Raw genomic sequence first — 14,235 nt, forward strand, 5'->3', positions numbered from 1 at the left:
TACTAAGACCCCAATCACTAGAACAAGGTACACTAGGTACAGGTGTGCAAAGGTTCGACATGAAAAAGAGGGTCTTTATCAAGCATGACATGCCAATAAATGAGTCAATAGCACCCAGACTTATGCTGAGTTTACACTGAGCGATAATTCGCCCAATCGATCGTTTAACGATTTTAAAGCAACAATTTGGTTTTTATAACGATCAGCATTTAGACGAATAAATCGTCAGAAAAATCGTAAGAAAATTTGTAAGAAAGATCGTTAATGTGATCGTTTTTAAGATCGCTTAAGCCTTTGAAAGACTGTTTACACGAAACGATCTGCGAATTTTTAGCGAACGATGAACGACGATTTGAGAACATGTTAAAAGATCAAAATAAACGATTTTTCGCTCATCGCTTGATCGTTTGCTGTGTTTACACAGAACGATAATCGCTCAAATGCGATCGTTATTCAGAGGATGCAAGCTGGATTATCAGCAAACCCAGGTGCTGGTTATCAATCTGATGAAAACCATCCAAAATTTTGCAGAAATCTCCAGGTGTATATTGCAGGGGTATGCAAAGTTTCAACTTGAAAAAGAGGGTCTTTATGAAGCATATCTTAACAAAGACCCTGTGAGTTGAAACTGGTTGTGCAACAAACACTTGGATATTGTTGCAAGATATTGGATGCTTATGTGCCTCTTTTTCATCTGATGTCTCTGGGACATGTCAAAAATGTTTTGAAATAACATTCAGATGTTAATGAGTTAAAAAACAACAACATTATACACACTAATTTTATGCCCTGATTGGAATGATGTTTTTACTTTTTGCTACATTTTCTGTTCCTGATACATTGGCTATAACATTAAGATGACTATCTGTACTTTTTACTGAGTAGTCACAAGGATGGAAACTTAAAGGGGTCTTACAGGTTCCCCTTTTCAGACACATTACCTGCTTGTCTACTATGCTTCTAGCCCCAGATTAAAACATTTTACATCATGGCATCTGGCCAGGAAACATGTCCAAGCATGCATTGCAGCTCACAGCCAACTGCCAATTATCCACGCCATCTTTTAGTATCAGCTCACTGCTGGCTCTATCTGCTTCTGTACATATAAAATTATCTACTAGAGATGAGCAAACCGGGTTCGGGTTTGAGTCCATCCGAACCCAAACGATCAGCATTTGATTAGCTGGGGCTGCTGAAGTTGGATAAAACTCTAAGGTTGTCTGGAAAACATGGATACAGCCAATGACTATATCCATGTTTTCCACATAGCCTTAGGGCTTTATCCAACTTCAGCAGCCACCGCTAATCAAATGCCAAAAGTTCGGGTTCGGATGGACATGCTCGATGTTCGCTCATCTCTATTATCTACCTATCTACTCATCTCGGTAGATAGGTTAGAGAAAGAGAAATTAAACAAGTTTCTCCTTTCCTCTATACTGCTCATGAGAGGCTATTGTTTGGGTTTACGGATGAGGTGTTAACAGAAAAGACAGAGATCATGTTACTTTGTTCTAAGAAAGGAGAGGGAGGACAGAGGAGTGGAGACAGAGTGGACCAGGAAGTGAGGATTTTCTGCAGCTTCAGGGTGAGATTCAGGATGTGCTGGAGACGAACATCCCAATTCATGTAATAGAAGCCTATAAGAAACAAGCTTGGATTGTGGGTGGGGATTGAACAGGGTAAATGTGGTTGTCCGGGCAAAATTTGACTTTTGCACACTGTCCCATAAAGCCAAATGCAATATATAACTAAATTACTTGTTTTAATTTACTGGCTTATGCGCAGAGATATGCACAGCAAATGATGTGACATCCCAGGAGCCATCTCTGCAAGTTCTGCTGATGTCACGTTCCCTTGAGTTCCGACCAGGCTGGTGAGAACGATAACGTCCTGGGGTACAGAGTCGCTTTGAAGGGGTACTCTGACATAAGGTAAAAAAATAAACATGCTGCAGAGGTATGTAACATATTTCACCTGTGTACCCCAATTCTGAAACTACCATTAATCCAAATGTTTTGGGGTCTTAGTTCTGTATGGCTGTACTTCCTAGTGGAGCATTTGCTCAGTACTACAATTCCCTAAATGCATTCCTTTACCTCAGCTCTTCATCACAGTTCTCCCACCCTGCCTACTCCCCTCCCACAGATCTCCTGACAAAGCTGGTGCATAACATCTAAGGGTGCATTTACACAGAGAGATTTATCTCACAGATTTTTTTAAGCCAAAACCAGGAACAGACTATAAATGGAACAGGTTGTAAAGGAAAGACTGAGATTTCTTCTCTTTTCAAATCCATTCTTGGCTTTGTCTTAAAAAATCTGTCAGATAAATCTCTCTGTGTAAAGGCACGATAATTATACTGCAGACTATTGCACATTCAGTTAAGTTGCAGCAGTTTCCTTTAAGGGCGCATTCATACACTCACTTTTACATTCATACACTACGCATTAAGATCACAGATGGCATGGAGCAGGAAGTTGCGAGCCGGCATCGGGAACTCCTGGCGTCATGTATAATTATGATACCAGAAACTGGTGCTCTGAAACTATTCAACTCTTTCAGCAGCTGTGTCTCTGGAGTAATGGGAAGATACGAATAGGTCTGGAGCTTCCAGTGTCATAATAATACATGATGCCAGGAGTTCCTGATGATGGCCCGCAGCTTCATGTGAATGCGCAATTGTAGACTGCTCAGAGCAGCTAAAAAAGAAGCATATGGTTTAAAATGCATACGCATGGTTGTTTTCTGTCTTGTGGAAGCGCATTATGGGGGAGATTTATTGACCATTCTTATAATAAGATTCTCCTTGTTGCCCACAGCAACAAATTAGATTTTTTTTTTAACCAGAGCAACATGAGAAGTTGAACATGAGAACATGAGAACAGAGCTGAGCTCTGTTTGCTATGGGCAACAAAGAGAAACTTACTATAAGAAGGCTTGGTAAATCTACCCCCATGTTTTTAAAATGATGTTTCCATAAATGTATTGAGGGAGATTTATCGAAGGGGTGTAAAGTACAACTGGCTCTGTTGCCCCTAGCAACCAATCAGATTTCACTTTTCATTCCTCTCAGATTCCTTGGAAAATGAAAGGTGAAATCTGATTGGTTGCAAGGGGCAACTGAGCCAAGTCTACTCTACACCAGTTTGGTAACTCTCCCCTATTATGCTTTACATCTGATAAGGCTGCAGAAATTACACATTTTCGTACATACTGGAATCCCTCAAAAGCATCTTTCCTTAGAAATCTCTGTTGCATCCCTCCTGGAACTGCATGTATAAATTGATAACAGGGTATTTTCATTTCTTGACATGTGACGTATACCTCAGATAGGAGGCTGTAACTTTCCATAAAAGAACAAAATCAAAGCTTTCCCCAAGGATGCCAACATGTCTTCCCCTCCTCCTCCAGAGCCCCCCCCCCCAGAGAAGTTGTACTACTCACAGCTACCTGACACATATTTGAATGTTGAATGTTGGGTTGCTGTGTGCTGGAGGGACTCTAAGAAAAGAAGAGAAAGGAGTTTCCCAGATGATTTCCATCATCACTAGGCTAAAATAGTATTTATTAAACGGATACTTTTTTAAAGAGTCTCAAGGTATAGAATAGTGTAGTCTACTGATTTCACGCTGTCAGTTCCGCACAAAAAAAAAATCACGCTCACAAAAAATGTTTGACCGCATTTTTCTGTGCGTTAAAATATACATACTAAGACGGATACAGTGAAATGGATGCAAAAATGCAGTGTGGTCCTAGCCTAAGGGCCCCATTACACCAAACGACTATCTCTGTACTTGGCGATTACCGGCTATCCAGCTGATAATCTTTGGTGTAACAGCTCATGTTAAAAGACCACAATCAGCTGATTACAATCAGTGCTGCTCATCGTTCCGTGTACTAGGAGTGGCGGCAGCAGAGCACTGCTGACTTCAATGGGACACCTGGACAATATAAGGACTGTCCAGGCAGCTCCCTATTCCCTATCCCCCTTCATCCCCTGGTCCTCCTGCTGGCTTTCTGTGTGTTCAGCAAAGATCTTCTGATTGTTCATATAATTAGGCTGCGTTCACACTACGTATATTTCAGTCAGGGCAATTTCTAGGCCATTTTGGCAACAGGGCGACTCTTGAGAAAAGCGCCCCCCCCCCCACCTCCTATTAATGGGGGGCCGCTATCAATCACTGCTGAGTGAGGTGCGAGGTCTGGGTGGGATACACACTGCAGAGCGCCCCTATATGGAACATGTGTCCTGGACTCCTGGAAGGGCTGATACTGGGGGACACCTACAGAAGGAACCAGTGAGAAGAGACACCACAGCTTCATTAAATAACAACTACAACTCTCAGAATGCCTTACACTTATGAAGCTCTCAGGGTATACTGGAAGTTATAGCTTGTGAGATGACAACACCTTGAGGTGTCTGTTCATTTTTACTTCAACTTCCAGTATATTCTGAGGGCTGTGGACTTTCAGTACATGCTGGGAGTTGTAGTGTTTGCAGCTGTTGTAGTTGGAGGCGCATTTGTTCAGGAGAAGGCCGCTCTGAATTTACTAAGGCTGGGTTCACACTACTTTTTTGCGATGTTTTTCCAAAAAACGGATAAAAAAATGTATGGAAAAATGGATGCTCGTGTGCATTCGTTCTGATCTGTTTTTCCATTGACTTCTGTTTTTTTAACATACACAAAAACACAGTAGACTGAATTTTTGTGTACGTTAAAAAAAAAGAATGTGTTCTGATATGACTGACAGGAAAAGAGGCTTCTAACCGACCTATTTTCCTGTCAGTCATCCTGCAGAGCTCACGGACAGGCAGAGAGCCATGACTAGTCACAGCCCAGATGACTAGTTCCTGGCTCTCTGCTTGTTTCATGCGCCAAAATATTAGATGGTTTCAGCACCTACATTTCTACAGAAGACATAGAACACAGGGTAAGGAAGAATCTTGCCATCTTCCGGGCACCGCTAGTAGCATTATCGGGAAAATCTAAGTTAATGATTTGCTTTATCTTTTACAAGTCTATGGCACTATACATTCTTCCAGAGGAATGAAAATCCGCCTCAGGAATGGAAGAATGGAACGCCATAGACTGGAATAGAAATCAGTATAGCAGCAGATTTCACTGTGATACTCCCAGCGTGAAATTTACTGCAAATGCGGTATGTGTGGATGTGCCCTTATAAACCCATGGTAAGTTTGAACCTGAACCAGAATCGGATGCTGTAGCTGTATCTTTTTTCTTTTCCAGGCTGCGTTATCAACAGCTGCAACATGCGGGTCTGGTTCTGGACCTTACTGTAAGGATAGCTTCACACTTACCGGATTCGCATCGGATTTCATGCTGCGAGTTGTGGGTATGTAACCCCATTGCAAATCACACTTCCAAACTCGCAGCGTGAGATCTGCTGCGAATCCAGTATGTGTGAAGCTACCCTAAGTTGTCTCATCTCTAGTGTATATACAGACAGATCAATAGATATGTATTTACATACAATTATATATACACACACACACAAACAAATACATACACACACTATACTTGTATACTACACAGTATGGACATCACACATACATAGAACACAAACAGCACACTATACATAACATAGGATGTCACACACAGCACACTATACATTACATAGGATATCACACACGCCAGTAGTGGATTATAATAGGGGCATTTTGGGCGGCAGCCCGGGGCCCTGAGCTCCTGGGGGGCCCATGACCACCCAAAAAGACTTATCCATTCAGCGGTGTACTGTCTCCTGGCTACACTTCCGCTATGATTTGCAAAAATCACAGGTTTTTTTATGGCAATTTTGCACAAATCAGGACATCATGACATTATCTGTCCTGTACTATGAACGCCAGGCTAAAGCTTCCATAGTTACAGTGGGGTGGGGGGCCCAGGCTTGGTGAACAGCCCGGGGCCTATAGGAAAGTTTATCCGCCCCTGCACACAGCACACTATACATTACATAGGATATCACACACAGCACACTATACATTACATAGGATATCACACACACACAGCACACTATATATTACATAGGATATCACACACAGCACACTATACTTAACAGGATATCACACACAGCACACTATACATAACATAGGATATCACACACAGCACACTATACATTACATAGGATATCACACATACCTTTGCACATTGAACTCTTTACACACAAATATAGTGGAGTAGCTTTTTGTAGCTGGGTGCAGTCTAGGAAGGGTTAAATCACCAGACACAGGTCCTATGCTAATAACCCTCCCCCACCCCCTCCTCCCGACTGAAGCTGCAGAGTCTTGAGAGCTATGGGGAAAGGATGAAAGTTAGAGGGAAGATGAGAAAGTATAGACTGTGGGGTATGAAGCTGCCCCCCCACCCAACAATCACATTCACATACACCCCAACACTGCTGATCCCCCACAGTGACCCCCCCTCTCCCCCTCCAGACAGACAGCAGCACTTACATAGACGCTCTCCTCAGCTGTGTGCAGGCCGGGTCGGGGGAGGAGACGTTCTCAGACTGGAGCTGCTGCCTGTGCTGGATGCTCTGCAGAGCCACAGGGGGAAACGTGGGGGAGTCCCTGCTGCCTCCTCTATCCTCTTCCCTCTGGTCACAGGCCACAAAGGAGCCCCCAGGAGCCAGGTACTGTGTGTGTGGGCGCTCCAAAGTCTGAGCCTGCTGCCCTGTGCAGAACATCACTGATGCTGTGTGGTGAGGGAGGGCGCCCCCTAGCTGTCAGCGCCCCGTGCAGTGGCCCGGCCTGCACGGTGCTAGAAACGGCCCTGATTTCAGTCAGTATATGCATATTTCTGTCAGTATATTTCAGTCAGTATTGCAACCAAAACCAGGTGTGGATTAAAAACACAGAAAGGATCTGTTCACACAATGTTGACATTGAGTGGATGGCTGCCATTTAATGGCAAATATTTATTTTAGAACAACGGCCGTTATATTGAAATAATGGCAGTTATTTACTGTTATATGGCGGCCATCCACTCAATTTCAACATTGTGTGAACAGAGCCTTTCTGTGTTTTTAATCCACTCCTGGTTTTGGTCGCAATACTGACTGAAATATACGTAGTGTGAACGCAGCCTCAAAGGGCAGTGTTTTATGCCTATCAGCATAATGGTGACAAAGCAATGCATACAGTCATGCTTCTGGCATTGCAAGTTGTAGGCATGCTGCTAGACTGCCTGTGTAAAAAGGCAGCAGTATAGCCTAAGCTCCTAGTATAGCCTAGTCATTTCTGTAAAAACACACATAGGTAGTCATTAAAGGGTTAATCTAAACTCCCCCTAACTGCTAAATAGCACCAACTGGCATGTGTGAAAAAAACTCAAAAGGTTAACAGCAGCATTTTAGAAGAAGCTCTTGCACGTGACCAACAGCAAAGCAACCACATTGCAATTCCACATAGCTTCACCCTTAGGCTATGTTCATGTTTAATATTTACCTGGTTTTACTATAAAATAAAATTTGTATGTTTTATATATATATATATATATATATATATATATATATATATATATATATATATATATAGAGAGAGAGAGAGAGATGATACTTCACCTGATCCCGGCTCCTGCTTACTTTGGCAGTTCCCGGTGTCTTCAGCAAGCCGGAGCGGGCGGCTGGGGCTGCGGGAGGTGTTAAAGGGGCTGCGGGCGGGGGCTGGCTGGAGCATATACTTCACCTGGTCCCCTGCTGAAGACACCGGGAACCGCCAATGCAAGCTGGAGCCAGGATCAGGTGAAGTATCTACTGTTGTTTTAGATTTTGAAAGTTATAATGACAGTGACACTTTAAGTCTTTCCTTATATTTTTTATGCCTGACACCCTCTACCATTTAGCCCATCTTTGGACCTGTTCTATTTTATCAATATCCCTTTTTAGGAGTGACCTCCAGAACTGGACACAGTATTCCAGATACCTCTATCTTTACAGCACAGCATATGATTAGTTTGCCCTACTGTGTGGCTGCACTGGTGACTCATTTTAAGGCTGTCAGAAATCACTACCCCTAAATCCTTCTGCTCTGCAGTCTTTGCCAACACAAAACTGACGATATGATACTCGGATAGAATACTCTTTCTCCCCAAGTGTATTATTTTACTTTTGGCAAAGTTGAACTGTTTCCACCTGACATCTCCATCTCTGTCTGTGGTGCGACCATAGCCCCTACACAGCAAGCCCGCTGCCTTGGGGTTATGTTTGACTCAGATCTTTCCTTCACTCCTCACATTGAATCTCTTTCACGTTCCTGTAATCTGCATCTAAAAAACATCTCTAAAATCCGTCCCTTCCTTCCTGTCGAATCTGCTAAAACTCTCATTGTCGCTCTGATTCATTCCCGTCTTGACTACTGCAATTCCTTACTAATCGGCCTTCCTTCCTCTAAACTCTCCTCTCTCCAGTCCATTCTCAATACAGCGGCCAGGCTCATCCCCATGTCCAGCCGCTATACTGATGTCTCCAGGACTTCACCCGAGCTGCACCAGTTCTATGGAATACATTACCCAAGACTGTCAGACTCACCACCAATACACAAAGCTTCAAACGTGCCCTCAAAACACATCTGTTCAAACAGGCTTACCAGGTTCCCTAATTTTGACTCAACCCTCAACCCCCCCTCCACACACACACACACACACACACACACACACAGACACCTCCACCACGCACACACACACAGACACATACATACACGCACACACACACACCAAGCATTTAAGCACTTAGACCTGTGCATGCAGGCATTGGCTGGTGACAGGTTCATTGGCTGGTGACAGGTTCACCCCCCCTTACCTGCACTGCCTTATTTATATAGATGGCCGGACCATAAGAACAACGATGCACTTTGCCCCTCTGCCATTTTGTCTTGCACCCCCTCCTGATAGTATGTAAGCTCATGCATGCGAGCAGGGACCTCACTCCTCATGTATGGATAATTATATGTATCTATGTAAAGTCGATTTTTTGTCTATGTATGTACCTCCAGAATTGTAAAGTGCTGCGGAATCTGTTGGCGCTATATAAATAAAAATTATTATTATTATTATTATTGTTTGGACCACTTATCTAGCAAAGCTAAAAAAAATTTTTATATTACTGACACCTCTAGGAATATTAACCCTATTGCACACTTTTGGGTCATCAGCAAACAGACAAACTTTACCTACAACCCCTTCTCCTACAGCACAGGGAAGAAGTTGGTGGAATTTGTTTGGCGCAAAGTACCCTTCTGGAACACGTTCCCCTGTGCTTGATCTGAATGGAAAGAACTCTGGCAACTCGGGTAGAATCAAATTTAGGCTTTTGTTCAATGCAACGCATTTCAAGGGCACAATCCACTCTTCATCAGGCATGGTATAGGTAACAAACAATATTTTATATTAAAACAGTAATGGATGACCCGGGAGTGCTCCCTGCTCAGGTGACCTCTAATATCATCATCCCACACACAAACTGGGATCAGGAGAGCTGTTCTGTTTTGACAAGGTTGCCTTTCCCCCCCAACTTCTTATTTGTTTCAGAGAAGCAAATGAAGCAAAGTAAAGAAGGGTTTGCTGTGTCTGTTATAGCCTATGGAGGTGAAGAGGCTGAGGGGGATGAGTGAGCAGGAAGAGGAGAGAACCAGCCCCTGCAGTTTGCAATATAGGAGCCAGCACAGCGCAACATACTGCAATCTTACCTTACAATCCAAAGTTTTCTGTGGCCAGACAGTCTTCAAATGGCAGGGCTGGTTCTCTTCTCTTCCTGCTCACTCATCCCCCTCAGTCCCTTCCCCCCTCCATAGGTTATAATGGACACAGAAAACCTCTCTATACTTTGCTTCTCTGTAAGGTCATTATTTAAAAAAAAAAAAAGGATCAAAACGCATCCTTTTTTTTTGTTTTTTTAACGGACACGAAAATTAGGTCGACTATGTTTTTGTGTATTTAAAAAAAAATCCAGATCCGTTTTAATCCTTTTTTTTTTTTTTTATAATGGAAGGCAATGGAAAAACGGATCAAAATGGATGCACACAAATGTATCTGGGTTTTTTTATAAAAAAAAAAAAAAAAAAAAAAGATAGAAAAAAATGGATTGTAAAAACGCAGTGTGAAGTCAGCCTTATGTAGATGACTGAAAAAACAGCCTTGTGAATACAGAAAGAAGCTCTTTTGCCTATTACAGAGTTTATTAAAATCGCTTGTACTATTGATTTGTGCTAGAAATGACAGTTACACTTCAAGAGTCTTTAAATGTAACTATTTACACTATGAAGAATTAACATCAATGTATGTATTATAACTTATTATAACTATGTTTAAAAATTCAGTCAGGCACTAAAAGGTTACTAGATAGCTGCTTTAAGCTGGAATACCAGGTACCACAAACTTGCTTGTTGTGATTTTATATGTTACAGACTCACAATTGTCCCAATATAAAACACTATTAATCAATTTAAGGCACAATTAGAGATCACATCCTTCAAATCTGTGTTTTGCTCTATTTCTTCTTCATGTTCACACATTATTAAGACAGGAAATATTTGCTGATAGATATGTTGCAGGTCCAAATCAAAGCACACATTGTTAATATGGTTTTACTATTCTGTAAGAGTGCCAGCTGGATTGATGTTATTTTTCTACCCCACAGGGCATCAAAGCTTTCATAACAATTATTTTCACACATTAAATTACAGAATTTTAATACAAATTAAAACTTGTGAATGTTATTGTTAACTTTCTGATTTTTTTCCCTCATGCATATCAATATCTCTTTCCATGTACAGTATATGTATATTACTGTGATCTTTCATTACTAACATGAGCTTGTCCTATAACATAGAGCAGTGATCAAAAATCAAAATCCCCCCCCCCCTGATCATCTTTATGGATGTCTAGTAAAGAGGGACCTAAAAGGTAGAGATTCTTTGGAACTTCCTAAGGCAGTTTATATATGGCACAGACAGCAAAGAAGTCCAACAAATGAGATCTGTGATCAAATCATGGCAGTTCTTCCACACATGGCCCAAATCATGCTATAGCATTTTAGTTTGGACATAAACTCAACAATAACAAAAACTATTGTGTTGGAAAAGATGATTAAGCTTGAACAAGCATAAGCACTAAAATAGAAGAAAAGCTGTTGACTGGTTGATAGCAGTGAAAACCAAACCACCAAGTGCAATAATAATGAAATATTACGATTATCAATTATTAATAATGGGAACAACTTTTTGTTTTTCTGTGTTTTCCTAGAAGATTACAAGATACACATTTTATATCTTGACCATGGAAGTAAAATACATCTGGATAGGCACTGTTCTTGTGGGGTTACTAGTTAGATAAAGCGCCAGCAAAATCAGTGCTCTGGGCACGGCACCCTTGCCCCCCGTGCTCCAAACCACCCAATTAGTGATAGGATCTAACTACTAACTTCACAGGAATAGTACAGAGAATGAAGGCAAGGGACTTTCACTAATTCTAAGCACTTCATGCACAAAAGTGACATATCGGCAGGTTACATTCGTCTAACCTGCTGACAGTTTCCCTTTAAGCGCTTTTATAAGCCTATATATGTAAAGAGAGAGAACATACTGTAAATGGTAGTGGTAATGGTAATGGTAGTAAAGGTAGTAACTATACATACAACATTAGTAACATATTATAAACAAGAATTACTTACATCAAATAACTTTTCTATGTACATTTCCTCATTAACTTTTTCTCGCAAGATATCTTGATTTTGTCGCACAAATGTTATGTAGGTATCTGCAAGGTCCATTCCAGGCTTCTGAAAGGCAGACATTAATTTATTACTATCATGTTTTTTTTTTTTTTAAATAAGTTCTAAATTATATACCTGTGCAAACAGTTTCAAGGAAAAGTTAGTGACCCATGTGGAATCATGTGATTGTTATCAATTATAGACCAGAATAATCTATCTAAATTAATCGCACACAATTTGATATACAGTGGTGCCTTGGATTACGAGCATAATTTGTTCCGGGACTGTGCTTGTAATCCAAATCCACTCTTAAACCAAAGCAAATTTTCCCATAAGAAATCACAGAAATGCAGACAATTGGTTCCACACTCCAAAAATAATGATTTATTATTCTGAATAACATGTAAAATTAATTAAACAAACATTCAGAAACAGCAGAATATGTGATGATGCAAGACCCAGCCTGAAGTGGATCTGGTATGATTTGGAAGGTGAGGAAGACCTTCTGGGTCTGAGTACAGGGCTGTAGACCCCACTATGCAGACCATGCCCCTCCTCCATGCGCGCTCCCACAGTACAGGGAGCTCTTAAACCAAAGCAATGCTCTTAAACCAAGTCATAATTTTGAAAAACTGTGAGCTCTTATATCAAAACGCTCTTAAACCAAGTTACTCTTAAACCAAGGTACCACTGTACTGTTAAAGTAAACAAACCTCTGTTAAAAAGACTTCTCATGAGCCTATTTTCAATGGGGGTTGTTTTTAACAGGAGATAATGTTGGAAGACCTCAGGAGACTGTTATAAAAATGCATGCATCTGGAAAAGGATCCTAATGCATTGCTAATGACCCAGGTGTATATGAATCTTTAGTTAAAAAAAAATTCTGAATTGTTGCTACTCTCCTTAGGAGTGTAAGATCCTGAAAGAGGTGAGAAAGCACTCAACAGGAAAAAAATTAAAGAGGACTCTGCAAAACCTGTTTATGTGCTCACTATTATAAAACACTGAACAAGATTTGTGTTTATAGGAGGAGACCACAAACAAAGCCACTGCTGTAAAATAAATAAATAAACAAACAAAAATACTGTGGCTTCTAAACAGCTTCTACAATGCTCTGGGGAAAATGTTGTATCGATATATGAAACAAAAGTGCAACTTTTAAAGCATTACTATAATTTTCGGTAACTTTTGATTTGTCTTCAGACGTGTCAAAAGTTACTGATCACATTGAGTCTCACTTCTGAGACCTGCTGCGATCTTAAGATCGCCAGAGTGTGCAGCAGTACAGTGCCCTCCACTCCTCAGATGACAGGGGGAGTTGGGTGCACTCACATGGCTTTATCTCGGGATTGCAGTGGGTCTCAAGGGTGAGACACGTTGTGATCAGTAGCTTTTGAGATGTCTGAGGACAGGTCAAAAGTTACTGGATAAATAATGTTTTAAACTTAAGATGTAAATCTATGTTTGGAGGAAAAGGGTCAATGCATGCCAACACCTCATTCCATTTGAGAAGCCTGGTGAAAGGAGCGTAATTGTTTGCAGCCTCAGGGCCTTGTGACTACTTAGAGAACAACGAATTTAAAGGTGAAATAAAACAACATAAGGGCTGCTGTCCATGACCTCAAACTGAAAATTGTTGGGTGATGTTTCTTGAAGAAAGCAGCTTTGTTTCTCTAATCCTGGATAACCTCTTCAAGCATATAGAAATACTGTGACATGATCTGAAGAGAGCTGTGTATGCAAGGCATTTATTGAAACATTTGCAGTGAGGAATGGTCCATAATTACACACATCTTATGTACAGCTACAAGAAGATTTTGCTGAAGGTGATTGCTGCTAAAGGGGGGTTATTACATTGAAATCTTTACCTACTTTTACTCCATTGACAGTTGTGGATGTTTAGCTAAGTAGCTGAATAAAAAAAGACTTGAGAAGCATAATGGTGTGTGTTATTAGTTTAGTTTAATTTTTTATAATTGTGATTAGAGATGAGCAAACATCAAGCACGCCCAAGTTCATCCAAACCCGTACACTTTGCTGAAGAAATTGTATGCAGTCCTAAGTCCAAAGGCTGTATCCATTTTTCCCCAGGACTCCCTAGGGCTGCATACAATTTAAAGCGACTGTACCCTCAGTCTGACCCCCCCAAACCACTTGTACCTTTAGATGGTTGAAAAGATCTGTCCTGTGGTCCGTTCGGAAGGTGATGCAGTTATTGTCCTAAAAAACAGCTTTTAAACTTACAGCCCTGTGCCCAACGGGAGTATCTGTGCCCTAACTTTGCACCACCCCTCTGTCCCCCTTCCCCACCCTCTTCATCATTAGGAATGCCACTGGAAAATTTTCTCTATGCTGAACATTGCTCAGGTGCCTTATCGATCCAGCCCATGTGCCAGGCTGACACAGGTGGAGAATAGGAGGCAATCTGCCTGGAGCATTCCTAATGATGAAGAGGGTGGGGAGGAGGGACAGAGAGGTTGCGCCAGCCTAATGCATACACAATGT

The 14,235-nt window shown here is 41.3% G+C and overlaps 1 protein-coding gene across 2 annotated transcripts in view; it reads right to left on the minus strand.

The window, feature by feature from the left end:
- The window catches only part of CADPS2 (calcium dependent secretion activator 2), a 424,688-nt gene that overhangs the window by 13,384 nt on the left and 397,069 nt on the right, over nucleotides 1–14,235 (minus strand). For both annotated transcript variants that reach the window (XM_069976609.1, XM_069976601.1), the window contains one exon: nucleotides 11,689–11,796. In XM_069976609.1, the coding sequence (XP_069832710.1) occupies nucleotides 11,689–11,796 (108 nt within the window). The remainder of the gene's footprint in view (nucleotides 1–11,688; nucleotides 11,797–14,235) is intronic.

Source organism: Dendropsophus ebraccatus, chromosome 1 (assembly GCF_027789765.1).
Source record: "Dendropsophus ebraccatus isolate aDenEbr1 chromosome 1, aDenEbr1.pat, whole genome shotgun sequence".
Taxonomy (NCBI): domain Eukaryota; kingdom Metazoa; phylum Chordata; class Amphibia; order Anura; family Hylidae; genus Dendropsophus; species Dendropsophus ebraccatus.